We start from the raw sequence: 14,334 nt of genomic DNA, 5'->3' as shown, positions 1-14,334 counted from the left end.
GCTCCAATCCAAATGAAAAGCCCAGGATTCTGATAGAGGGTACAGCAATTTATGGTGGGGTTAAATTTGCTGTATGCTGAACTTTGACAAATTATAGCAATGCAATCCTGTCAAAGAATTTTTGGGTTATTTTGAATTGTGTGCATTTTGACAAATTCCTGTTAGCATTAGGAGTAAAGGCCATTCATTGTCACATTTCCAAACTTTATATATTAGAGCACTTTTGTGCAAACAATTTGATATGGATTGTTCACTGTTCACCAGTCAGTGAGGTTTATAGGGGAAAAAAAATATATTTCTGTTGCTAATGTTATGATTATATTCTCATTCTTATTATTATTTAAACAGTTATTTATCATAAAAATAAAAACTTAATTTTTCAAAAAATTAAGGAATGGGGTAGATAAGTAAGATCAGGAAAGCCTAGCAATTTGATTCCTTGGTTCTGAAGCCATCTGTGTAAACAAAATAAAACATGTACAGTGCATGCATACCTTCCCAGTGCCAATTGTTAAACAAGATGGCTGACATTATTTTGTGAGCTCAGAAAAAGAAGTTTGAGTTCACTTGCATGTTTGACATTTTCATTCCTAATTTGTTTTGCAAAATCATAAAATATTTGTCACATTATAGGCTAATGTACCCCAACAACGTACTAGTGTTACCAAGTGTTGATAATAATTTTTACATTTTATAAGTTGAAAAATATACTTAGTTGCTTTTATTTTTAAGTAAAAAGGGAATAGAGTAGGTATAATTACCAAGAAAAGTGAAATGGATTTTTTTTTTTTTTTTTTATACTTTAGTGTTTACTTATTTTCAAAATGCACACAAGTTTGTGTATGTGTATTGTAACTTCATGTGTATTCTACTGACTTTGACATTAACATTAAGATGGCATTTCAACCCATGTTATAATAATAATTTTCACTTGCATATGACAAGAGTGACTGCCTTCCAAGATAAATGAGCAGATGGAAAAGTTGAAAAATATCCATGTGCAATTTCTTGATTTTGTAATATGGTTTTTTGTCAAAAGGCTCTGTGTATATAGAGAAAATTGAAAACCTCAATGTATTTGAGGGAAGCCACAGAACAGTGATGATACTGTCACTTGATATGTCAGCTCAGGTGTACTAACTATTGAATTTCTGCTGATCAGGTATGTGGGAATTTTTTTAAATTTATTTTGTAGACTGTAGCTGTGTTTGCACTTACAGCAGCAAAGAAAAGAAAATGCAGACATATCATAAATGATAACTATACACAGATGCAGCTATGAGTAGGTTCTTCAGTCACCCAAGATTATAAGTTATTAATATGCTATTAATTAGCATCACATTTTGGATGATACAGGATACATTATGTGTCTTAACAGTAAAGTTAAAGTATAACTTCATAAAAAGAAAAATTGTGCATTTGTTGGTTGTGGTACATTGCAAGACAAATATTTTAAAATATTTAGAACTGAATATTAAAATTTCCAGAGAGAGAGAAAAAAAAATGGGAGTCAAAGTCAGATGTTTCACATAATTCCTTCATGTTGCCTCATTATGATGCAGTGGCAGTACAGGGGTACACTTCTTCCCAGAGGCCAACATAAGTCCTACTCCAATATTGCAAAGATTAGCTGCCAGAGACATGACCTCCCAGGAAGTTGTACATTGAAGTATCCTATCCTGTCTGACCATATTGACCCCTTCCCCACTGTTAGAAATGTTGGCGTTTTGACCACAAGCTAATCACTGTTGCTCCACAGCCCACTACCCTCTATGTGCCTACCCGTTCCAATTGCTTTGCTCTGTCATGCATTTGTGTCAATTGCGGTGGCTTCCACAATGTATTTTATAGGAGCTGTTTTGCCTACAAGCTTGAATCTGAGATAGCAGTTTTCATATTAAAACTACAACTCTCTACCTATTCCAAAACTGCCCTTCACTCTGAAACCCTCCTGTCTTCACAAGATATCTCAGCATCTCCCCTGGTATCTCTTCCCTCTATTCCCTCTCTCCTTCAGTCAAAATCCTTTTCCTGTCTAAATACTCTAATCTCTACCACTTCCCTGGTGCCTACCCCTCCTCACTTTACCTCTCACACCAGGCAATCTCAACACTCTACCCCATCTTCAGCTACTGCATCCTCTCCTTCACTCCCCTCTTCCTCTATTCTTTGGACATTTATCACCGTTTCACCTGCTTCTCAGTCCTCCCCACCCAACTCCCCTCTAGAAACACTTACAGATATCCAAAAATTCCTAAACATGACCCAAGAGAACACTCTGCCATCAAATTCCACAACTCCCCCCTCCCTCCACACTCAAAATGACTGCCGATATCCATCATCCTCCTACTAATGTTCCCCCTAAAACCCTTCCTCCTACTCCCTCCCAACATAGCCCAACCCCCTCAGCTCCAACTACTGTCGATATCCACCATCCTCCTACTCGTATTCCCCCTACATCCCTTCCCAATACTCCCTCCCAACACAGCCTCCTCTTGCTACTCATATTCCCCCCACACCCTCCTAACACAACCCATCCCCTTCAGCTCCAGCTGCACCTGCATTACCCCTCCCTCCATCCCCTTAATCCCTCTCACTCCCTCCTGGATACACTCATCAATCCCTAATGTCACAACTATGCCCTTCCCCAGATCCTCCACCTGACACCACTCTTGATACTACCCCCCCTCTAATTGCTTATCTCATCCCCTAGCTCCTTCCCCTTCAAATTATCCAAACACACTGTAATTGTTATCACTCATAGATCAGCTCGTAGATCAACTAAGTAATAGCTCTCCTACACTGGAATATTTGCCGTTTCCATTTTCATAGCCCAACCTTTGTCATATCCTTTCTTCTTATAATCCATCTATTATCTACTTTCTGCTTTGACAATCTGTTATCCTTCCGCAGGCGCATATATATCCTTCACTTGATCTAATTCCCTTACCTAAACCACCACAACCCATTCACTCATTAACTCCTTTACCTATCTTTAGCCTTTCAATATTACTCTAGATAGTTGATGCATTGCAACTATCACCCATCACCACCCTTTACTATACTTTCCTATAGTGCTATATGACCTTAAATGTCTAGCACTTTTATTTTGCTTTTAACCATTAACCATTACCATTCTAAGTCCAGATACTCCAACATCTACCATTTCCCTGGTGCCTAGTCTTCCTCTTCGCTCTACCCATCATATCAGATAATCTAAATAAATCTAAACCTTATCTTATACCACATCCTCTCCTACACTTACCTTTTATGAAACTCTTAATATCAAAAACATTCTAATCATGATCCATAAAAAAAATCATGCTTATCCTCCATCCACCACCCAATCTTTCTGCTCCCTTTCATCCTACACTCGGCAGACATCTCCCTCTTCCTACACGTTCCCCCTACAAACCTTCCCCCCCAATACAGTTTCCATTCTCACAAGACCTGTATCCACCATTTGATCTACTTGCCCTTAACCCCACTTTCCCCTTTTGCCTTACCTCATTTACTCTCTTTACCCTTTTCAATACCATACTATCCTAAAGTGCTGTATGACTTCTGACATATAGCACATTTCATCATAAATCACTAATCCTCCCCTCCCCCCCCCCTCTTTACTCTTTTTGCCATTATGCCTTCTTGGCATGTTACATAACCTTTGATGTTACATAACTAGAGTAATATTGAAAGGCTAAAGATAGGTAAAGGAGTTAAAAGCATTTGCTTTTTAACCATTAAGACCAACTGAGTGAGATTAGAGGGGATGAGAATAAGGGATGGTTAGAAGTCCTTCATAGGCTATTCTTCATAAATTTCCCTAAGAGACTGCATAACAAGTTTCCTTTCAAGAGGCAAGCTATTAGCCTGTGCATGACATTAGTCTGCTGAGAGCTTTGAAAATAAATGTATATATTTTCAATATATCATTCATGTACTTGCTTGATACTAACAGGTTTTCAGCTGGTTTCTTCAAATTTGTAATTAAGTTAATGTAATCCATCAAATTAAGTATCTACTTATTTGTAGAATGTAAATTTAACAGTTTCTTTATGAGCTCATCACTATGGGATGATAATGTACTTTAACAGCAATTACAAAGGTTTTAAAGTACTGGAAGTTTTAGGTACAATACCAAGTCAAAACCAATTCAGTGCCTTTCTGAAGACAAGAAGACACTAGAACAAGTTTGTATTTGTATTTGGAACACTGATACAGTTACAAATTTAATATAACAATATCCTGAAATGGTCAAAATGAGAAAGACAAGATATTTACAATTCAATGATAAATATGTCAGAAGCTTGCAGTCTGATTTTGAAAAATTTTACTAAGTTTATTGAAAGACTTTTATTTTACATTCATTTTATTTATACAAAAGTTACCATTACAAACCAATGGTACACCATGGACTATAGACAAAAAAATCTTGGTAATTCTACAGAACTTGCAGTAACAACCTGCACACCTCAGGATCAAAACAGCTAAAACTGAGGAACTGCAGAATAAAGGAGGTGCATAATTTATTTTTACAGTTATAATACACATCACAGATTGAACAGCCTGACAAGTGTCATTGCCTGGCATCAGACCATTTGTTCCAGGACAGCAGTGATGTCCTACAAGACACTAAAGGTCAACACCACTCAAGCTCACTCATAAACTGTTGAAGTATTTGGTCATTGTCATTTTTTCACAAATGAAACTTGAAGGCTTTACGGAATGTTATGACAGTATCTCCTGTGACTGTAACCAATGCATAGGAGAGGTTATGTCACTCACCACTAACCTGCTGTCCTTGCTCAGAATGGAACAATTCTTCTGTAACCTTCTCAATCCTCATATAAGTAATTTCACATAAATGTTTCCTGAATGCCCATAAAAGCAAGGTCTTTTGCTATCAACTTTACAAACTCCATCACTCCTTTGGGTATCAGTGATGGCTGTTCAGGTAGTTGTGGCACAACACAATTAAGCAGAAGGGAAGAGGAATTGAGAAGGGGTACTTGGTTGGGTGCAGTAAAGCTTCAATGCCTCACAGCAAATATATACCAACCAATTAATGTCATCCCTATTTTTTTTATGGTGTTCCATCTTTAATCCATTTACATCTTCTGCTATACATATGAAATACTTGGTAATGGACATAAATCAACTTAAAATTTCATATTTACTATAAACAATCTTACATCAGCTATACATATGAAATACCTTGTAATGGACATAAATCAACTTAAAATTTCACTTTCCACTTAAAATTTTATTTTTACTATAAACAATCTATTAATCAGTTCATTATTTACCAAACCTGAGCCTTGAGTGACATCCTAAAACTTGGGGGAAGACGGTCATGTAACACGACCTGAGTTATTGTATCTGTGGCTGTGGTCAGGGTGAGGACCTGTCTGACCTCTAAGTGGGGGCATAGGTCCAGGAGTCAAGCCAGAGACAGGAATATTGAAAAGTGCCATCAGCTGAACCAAAGCCTCACGAACACCCTCTGATAAAAGCCCCATTTCTCCATCTCCTCCAAACATACCTGTAATAATAAAAGTTGCTCTTTAGTTAAGTCCTCCCAAATTAAACTAAAAACATGATTATCCACTTCACTTGCCAACAACATAAAATACACAATAACCCCTATAAATCCTACTTTTAACCTAAACAAGCAAATACTCACCAGCAGGAGTGATAATAGGCTCATTTGGTTCTAAAGACACATCTTTTATTTCAAGTGAGTTACTATCTCCTCGTAGTCTTCTCTCTCTCGTTGTGGCAGCTAATAGGACTGCTGCATTTAGACGTTCAAGGAGGCGGCGAATGCCCAAATCCAGCTATAAGAAAAAGTCAAGCTAAAGGCAACTAGCTGCAAAACAATTTACTAATGGTTTATTACCTTTGGTAATTTCTAATAATTTTTACCAACAATAATCTGTACTGGGATATTAAATTCTATTAATAAATAGGCCAAATAAACCTAAAGCAATACCCACTTTGTGATATTTTTGTCATTACTAATTTGATTATTTGAACATTATCAACAATACTCTTAGATATTAAAATTAAAAACTTTTCTTTACAAAATATGATAAACAGATGAGATCAGTAACTGACATTGGTGCTTGAGTACTTGTGGAGGCATATATGTGTAAACAAACTGAACTAAAATCAAGGTTGACATGGGATGCATGCATGCCCTTCCAGTCTCATTGGGTTAATATATATCGTCCTGAATTTGAAATATGTCTCATAATTACTTATATTTTACATTCCAATTTTTTTTTATATTGAGTAAGTACCTAACTGAAAATAATACTATATGCCAGTCTTGTCAGAATAAATTTTAACCCATTAACACCAGTATATTTTGAAGCTGAAAATAAAAGATTTCGGGCGGCTACAAAATCGGCATGTTGGGCTGGCCCGGACTCTGCCCGCTCCTGTGTCGGAGCACGAACCCCGACACAGCATCACACTGGCGGGACGCCCGGCAATGTTTATTTTTTCGGGTGTCTCATATGTGGGACACCCGTTGTTAGTGGGTTAATCTAAAAGCTTTAAGTTATTCAATAAATATTTGATATAATAATAATTATAAGGCCATTTGTAAAACAAATAACTGTATACACAACTTACTTGGTCACTCATTAGCGCTGCTAACTGACCAAATACAACAGTTTGTCTTGTATTTATTAGGTGAGCTATCTGGCAGAGTGGTCGGTAAAGAGGATGACCCTCATCATGTGTCACTGGAGGAGTATTATAACGGTGACCTGCTTGTGGTGGAGTCAGGCTATCTCCTGCCCCTGTTCCAGGTGGTGTATGTGACCCCTGGCTCTGATAATGTAATGATGGGGGTCCAGGAGAATTACTACGCGAGGTAGGCAAACTATTATTTAAGTAGCCCTCTCCGCTATTGGAGTCATATCGTCTGCCATCAAGGTTACCATCTTCAGGGCCTCCTCTATACATTGGGCGCTGATCCTTATGAACCCCAGAATAACCAGGTGGACCAACTCCAATGCCCATCCCTTTTCCAGGAAGACCTGGTGGCCCAACACCTAATGCAGCTTCTTGTTGTTCCTTCAACTGACGTCTTCTTCTCTTACTCCATAACTCATGGCAATCTTGGTACTTAGGTAACGGTGGTGGTTCCATGCTGTAAAATCATTTACAAGAATTATTCATAATCAAGAAAATCTCATTTTATCTTAGGCCCAGGTTCCATTAGCCATATATGACTTGTGGTGTTGCAACAACTCAAAAGTTAATGCTGCTAATTAGAACTAACGTTTATATCATTATATACCTAATCTTGATAATCTATTGATAACATCATTAAGTAAATATTGCAATAAATCTTAATTATAAAATGGTAATGTTACACATTTATATCTTAACCCCTATGATCTAGGTGACGTAACCGCTCCATCATGGAAAAATCTGGGTCTAGGTCTGGGTGACACAAACTTGCCACAATGACCAAAGGCCAGGGTGATGGATAGACTTGCCACGAGTACACAAACCTCTTGATTAGACTAATTTGGAACTTGGAAGGGGGCTTTTGCATTATTCCTATCAATAAACAAATACAGGGAGAATCAAATACAAAAGATACTTACAGCTCAGGATCAACACTTTTAAGCCAAGCTCCATTCAAGGCATTTTCAGCACTGATCCTTTTGGAAGGGTCTAGCTTCAGCATTTGGTCTAAAAGATCCAAGGCTGGTGTGGGCATCTTGTCTCTAAAGTCATCCACTATTCTTCTACGGTAGGTTTTTTTAGGCTTCATTGTGCCCCATCCAGGAAGTTTAACAATATCAGGCCAATCAGCAGGTGATGGTGTTCCACAAACTCGTGATATTACATCTAGTTGCATAGCTTCTGTGCTAGCCTGGTTGTATAAAAAAAGAGGTTATAAACTTTCTTATAAACATCAGGCAACTCTAGTTCTTTATTTCAATTTCATGAATAGAGGAAAAAAAGATCACTATAATATAATATAATATCTTAACCCATTAACGCCGGTATATTCTGAAGCCAAAAATAAAAGATTCCGGGTGGCTACAAAAACAGCACGCGGGGCTGGCATGGACTCTGCCCACACTGGCCATGGTCCACTGCTGTATCGGAGCACGAGCCCCAATACAGTGTCACACTGACAAGACACCCGGCAATGTTATTTTTTTCAGGTGTCTCATATGTGGGACACCCGTCGTTAGTGGGTTAAGAACACTATCATTTTTCAAAAAAATTGTAGTAAAAATAATAGTATGAGCAATTTCAAAGCCAACCTGAAAGAGTGGTCTCTTTTGGAATAATTCTCCTAGGATACATCCACAGGACCACACATCAATTGCTGGGCCATAACGTTCTTCTCCAAGAAGCAACTCAGGTGGGCGGTACCACAAAGTAATAACCTTGTTTGTGTATGGACGTTCCTTATTTGAACTAAATAATCTTGCAAGACCAAAATCTCCCAGTTTGATCTGACCTCTGGAAAAAAAGTAAACAAGTAAATAAACATCCTAAAAAACAACAAACATATATACTAAGGAACCAATTCTCCTTTGATTATGGGAATGAACACAAAAACCCAAAATGTTGCACTTACTTGTTGTTCATAAGAATATTGCTACACTTAATGTCCCTGTGAAGAAAATTCTTCTTATGGCAATAGCTAAGACCATTCAGAAGCTGTTTCATAATTGAGGCATTGTGCTGTTCTGTGAACTCTACCATGCCTGATTCCAACAGTCCCATCAAGTCATGGTCCATGTACTCAAAAACCAAGTAAAATGAACCCTTGTCCTGTAAAAAATGAGCCAATTTAGTAAATCACAATGCCAAAAATCATTAATCTACTTTTCTATTTCACATAGGCACTCCTAACCTTCTAAGATAAACATTTCCCAAGTAAAGACAAGAAAACATAATATACTGTTTATGGCACAAACAGAACATGCACCAGACCAGAAGTACAACGTACATGTCGGAAGTCAACAGCATCCTGCTTGTCTGTTACAATTTCCTTTAAGTTTACAATATTCTTGTGATTCAGCTGCTTCAAGATCTTGATTTCTCGTACAGCAGTAATAGGGAACCCTTCTTTCTCGTTCTCTAATCTTACCTTTTTCAAGGCAACCATTTCATCATCTGGTGATAAAAGCAAATAATTAATGCTAACAAGGAAACTTATATAGGTCTACTAGATATATCTTCTAAAAAGTAGATTTGTTTATGTATTGATATTGCTTTTGAGGAAAATCTGCAATACTTACTTTTCTTATCCTTTGCCCTTGCCTTGTACACTTGCCCATAGGTACCCTCTCCAATCTGGGCTATTATATCAAAGACTTCAACACATCTTTCACTCCAATCTTCAAGACAGGTACGGTCTTGTCGCTTTGCATTCAGGATTTTTGGCCTGACCAAATTAGGACGAGGTTTAGGAGGGCCACTTCTTGCAAGTGGTGGAGTACTCATTGCGTCATCATCTGGGGACAATTCTTCGGTTCCTTCTATCACTGAAAAAGAATCAAGATATGGCAATTTCTTGATAAATTGGTAAAAAAAAAAAGAGATTGGGAGCTCTGCACTAGAGTGGTTGTGTGGCTCATGGTTAGGTGCACAAAATTAATCCCAGCAATCACAATATACAATCATGATGAAATGTGCCTCATGTAGGGTCTCTGACTATTCCCCAAGCAAATGATGTAAATCAAAACCCTTTTTGAAACTGCATACATATGAAATATATATGATAATATTCACCCATCACATTTATACTAGAGTATCACATGGACAATTACTTTAGGAACTTTTGGCTTACTTGGAGGCATTGGGAGGTCCTTGGTAATACTCAGCCTTGCAGGCTTGGACTCAGGTGGTGTGCTTGGAGAAGTTGGAGAATCAATGTCTTCAAGATTGATCCCTGGTGGCATTGGCAGCTTAGTCAAACTTGTTGGCACAGACACTTTTTTAAAGTCTATTTTAATTACAGAATTACTGGCACTTTCTTGTTCTGAATGGGATGATGGATTTGAAATTTCTTCCTGGTCCACTGCTGCATTTGTGTCATTTTTAGCAGCACCATTAGGAATACTTGCTGCTGATGCTGTGGGTCCAGGGGTATCTGGTCCAGAGGCAGAACCACCGCCTTCTGGTTCAACATTTTCTTTTCCTTTCTCTGGTTTTTCACCTTCCTTAGTCATTAACTGCTTGATGCGTTCTCTATTTTTCCTACTCTTGACTAATTCAGCAAAAAGGCTTGTTGAACTCATGTTGTTCTCATGTGCAAGGCGATCAGCTGCAGCACGGGGTGGAGTGCGACGTGGAGGTGTATGTCGTGTACCACCACGTCCAGGGGATGATCGTCTATGGCTCCTATCACCACGTCTACGGCCAGGACTTCGACTTCCACTTCTTGAACGTCTTCGCCTAGATTTTTGTCAACAGCAAATGTTGAGTTGGGATGGGAAGAGAAGAGAAGAAGGGGAGGGGGGAGAAGGAAAAATAATAATAATAATAATTTCATGTGGTTTCCTATTAACTGAAGTCTAATAATGTCACATGCATATGAAATATCAACCCATTGCCTCAAAGAGAATCTGGGGTGTGCTTTGTCTCTGCTTAAAGAAATATATACAGCTAGCTACGCTTGACACCTGGGCCTCTTCCAGATACAGATGGTATATCACACCATACCAACAAAGCGATATAACTTAATTTTGTATCATTTGTATCCAAAACATGATTTTAGTGTTTTTGCATATTTTGAGATGCATGATATTCATTTTAGTTACTATACTGAACCTGTAGCTGCCTGAATACGTAAATTCATTCATTTCAATAAATCAGGTTTGTTTATCTCTGTGTAAAAAAGGGAATATGCTTTTTCTTCTTTTTTTTTATTTCTTTTGAGGGATAAAAACTGGATTTCCTTTAATTAACACATACCTTATTCTTACAAAATTAGAGATTGTATGCATTCATATACAAAGATGCAACTACCATGGTTTCAGTACTTCCCTTTTGTATGTCATACTTCAAAAGTCACACTGGTATATGACAATCTGAGCAGAGAAGACTGAACATGTAATCTAGAGTGAATATTACTTAAAGGTTCACAGCAACAGCAAGAGAACATAATCTTTTTGATGCATGACATCTTACAGAGATAGGAGGAAAATTATTCACGTGCTAAATATCAACCCTTCCATAAAAACACACACACACATATATCACATGTCTCATTCTCCATCAGGCAATGCCCCTGGGCATGTGACATGGGTATGAGGGTACCGCATAACTAGCATAAAATGTAATGCACGCATCACAGTAACATAATGTGAATGACCTGTCCACTATAGCCACATCCAAATCTGCCATGACAGGATCTACATGTTATCCAGAGCAACAAGCAAGTCAGTCATAAGTGAACTACACATCATCCAGAGGCAATGGGTTAGTGAACATTTTAAAAATGCTTACTGGAATGACTAAATATTATGTAATTTATACATATTAAATGATAGTAACTTATGAACATGAAGCATTTTTTCTTCAAAATGGTAAGTAAATTATTAGAAATAAAATCCAAAAGAAAATATCATGAAATATCAATGTGAGAAGTCAAGAGAATTATGAAAAAAATAACAATTATAATATTTGTAGTAGCAGTAATAGAGGTAGTAGTAGCAGTAGTAGTGGTAATGATAGCAGTAATAATAGCAGTTAAAATAGTAATCGGAACAAATCAGAAGCTTAACAAATATTTACACAAATTAACATCAGCAGAAAAGAAAACAAATGGAGGTAGAAATGACTAACAGAATTCAAATGCTGAAAGAAATTATTAAAATATTAAAATGAAATGACTCAACTGCTATGTTGCTTACCAAGAAAAAATACAATGTACCTTTGTGAAAAAGTAATTCATATTTTTTCTATGGATTAATCATGTAATTATAATTACATTTTAAATTTTACAAGCATAGCTATTTTCTACCCATCAAGAGAAGTGTATTTACAAATTTTCTTTTTCTACCAATTCATACAATAGCTTACTTTTAACTGACAATAAAGGAAGATATGTTACATCTTTCAAGAATGCACAATTACAGAGCCACTTGTGCACCTGGTGAAGAAGTTGTTAATCTAGCACAGTTTAGTACCCAAAACCACATTAGTAGAAGGTAGGTTTTAGTGCATATGCTTATACACTCAACATTAGCATGCACTGCACATACACCATCTGCCAAACTAGAAAGAAAACAAAATTAAATAATTTTGACCAAACAGTATCAGCAAAAAAGAGCAGTTACAAAAAAGTAAAGTGGTTAAGATGATTTAAAGCAAGCAAAGGATGGTAACTCAAAAGTAAATAAGTAACAAAGAATAAAAGGGAAGAAACAGAAATTTGTAAACAAATTATAAACACACAATGCAAACAAACTCCCAGACTACCAGACACAACACACACCAATACCCACACCACACCTACATCCACAACCATAAACTCTCACTCACCAGTTAAAACTACAAATAAACCACATTTACCTTGGTGACTGGCCACGGCTTCTGCTGCGACTTCTACTTGGGCTGCGACTCCTGCTTCTGCTTCTCCTTCCATGAGAATGATACTCCCTGTCTTTGTCCTTTTTCTTTTTCTTTTTCTCCTCTTTGCGAGAGCTTGATGCAACTCCATAATATCTGCTGCTCGTGTGAGGTGGAGTCTCAACATACTGAACTGGGCTGCAAGACCTGGAGCGCTTCCTGCTGTAAGGTGGAGGTGGGGTATGGCCTCGATGGGGAGCTGCCCTTCTTGGAGAGTTTCTGGGTGGTGGAGTCATATTACCTCGCCTTTGACTTGGAAGTGGGGGTGTTGAAGGTCTGCGGGGACTTACATGATGACTTCGGCCAGAGCGGTCATAACTTTTGCTTGCAGATGGAGGCTGAGGTGGTGGAGGCGGAGTAGCATGACGAGCACTACGGTGGCGAGGCGGGCTGGGCGTATGTGGTGATCTGTGTGGAGACCTATGAGTAGGAGTGCGCTCTCTAGATCTATGATGAGCAATATGTGGTGGTGTTCTCCGAAGCTCATTGCTGCGGTTATGATTTGTTTCAGGAACAGGTTGTGGTGGAGTATGTATAACTTCATCATCATGAGAACTAACTGGACTGGGTTCCTCGCCACGATTCCTTGGCCTAGATGGTGCACCTGCTGATCTAGGGTCATGACTAGGAGCAACTCTAGGAACACATTTAACTACAATTGGTTCTGACATGTCATCTTCGGAACTAACACTACCATCACCTACACCTTCTTCTTCAAATTCTGGGCTTCCACTACGAGATTTGTGTTTACTTTTCTTTTTCTTTTTCTTGTGCAAAACTGGACTATGAGATCTCTCAGATCTTTTACGCTTCTTTTCATGTTTTCTCTTCTTTTCTTTTTTGTGTTCCTTCTTACGAATACGTGAATGGTCTCTTTCTGACTCAGATGGTGTGCGTGCATGATGATAAGGATCCCTAGAGCGATAGTACTCCCCACGAGTATCTAAAGTACGACGGTCAGGGGACATGACCACTGGATATGGTACCAGAGGTCTGGAGCTTAGGGGCGTATGATGTGAAGACGTAGGAGATGCTCCAACTTCCCCGTCACTATGTAGTGGCTCGCGAGGGGGTCTTGGAGGAGTTGATCTGGGAGCGTAGGATGGACTTCGGCTTAGGCTGGTACCGTAGGTAGCTGGGGCAGGGCTGTGACGGGGACTGGGTCTTGCCGAACGTGCTGGTGATCGAGGACGCTGGCGACTGTACCGAGGGCTTATTACAGGGCTCTGACTAGGACTATCTGTGATCTCACCAGCCTCTGGCTCTGAGAATTCTTCTGAACTTACGTCAGAATATTCAACAAGAGCCCGAGGCTCCCGGGGATTACTGGAGTCTCGGGGGGATCCCCGAGATCCTCCCTGTTGCGCTTCTTCTTTATCTTTTTCTCGATGATGATTCTTCGGCCTCCTCACTGTTGGAGAGACAGTGGCAGTGCTGTGGCTTGGCTGTTGGTCATGGTCCTGGCCTTCTTCTTGTTCAGCGTCAGAGAGAGAAGAGAAGCTCTCATCAGACTCAATAGTCTCATGGATGCTCGGCATGTCCCTGGTCACTGGCACCCAGCGCCACACAAATACAAGCCCATGGTTTCACCACAACCGACCTCCAGCACCACCACCATAACCTTACAACTGCATTACTAGTAACCAACACCTGCAAAACAAACACATACATAATTATGACAGGTTTACATGACTAACCAACAAAACATCATAT

At 38.7% G+C, this 14,334-nt stretch overlaps 1 protein-coding gene across 2 annotated transcripts in view; it reads right to left on the bottom strand.

Annotated features, from left to right (window-relative positions):
• Nucleotides 1-4,351: 4,351 nt before the first annotated feature.
• Cdk12 (Cyclin-dependent kinase 12) overlaps nucleotides 4,352-14,334 on the bottom strand; it is a 23,339-nt gene continuing 13,356 nt past the window's right edge. For both annotated transcript variants that reach the window (XM_027370447.2, XM_070125356.1), the window contains exons 2-11: nucleotides 12,565-14,271; nucleotides 9,836-10,443; nucleotides 9,285-9,530; nucleotides 8,993-9,159; nucleotides 8,618-8,814; nucleotides 8,298-8,499; nucleotides 7,626-7,897; nucleotides 6,640-7,162; nucleotides 5,684-5,837; nucleotides 4,352-5,542 (exon numbers count right to left, since the gene is read on the bottom strand). In XM_027370447.2, coding sequence (XP_027226248.1) covers nucleotides 5,352-5,542; nucleotides 5,684-5,837; nucleotides 6,640-7,162; nucleotides 7,626-7,897; nucleotides 8,298-8,499; nucleotides 8,618-8,814; nucleotides 8,993-9,159; nucleotides 9,285-9,530; nucleotides 9,836-10,443; nucleotides 12,565-14,159 — 4,155 coding nt within the window. In that variant the 5' untranslated portion in view covers nucleotides 14,160-14,271 and the 3' untranslated portion in view covers nucleotides 4,352-5,351. The remainder of the gene's footprint in view (nucleotides 5,543-5,683; nucleotides 5,838-6,639; nucleotides 7,163-7,625; nucleotides 7,898-8,297; nucleotides 8,500-8,617; nucleotides 8,815-8,992; nucleotides 9,160-9,284; nucleotides 9,531-9,835; nucleotides 10,444-12,564; nucleotides 14,272-14,334) is intronic.

The sequence above is a fragment of the Penaeus vannamei genome, chromosome 9, assembly GCF_042767895.1.
Source record: "Penaeus vannamei isolate JL-2024 chromosome 9, ASM4276789v1, whole genome shotgun sequence".
Classification (NCBI taxonomy): domain Eukaryota; kingdom Metazoa; phylum Arthropoda; class Malacostraca; order Decapoda; family Penaeidae; genus Penaeus; species Penaeus vannamei.
This window is presented reverse-complemented; position numbering and strand designations above follow the sequence as displayed.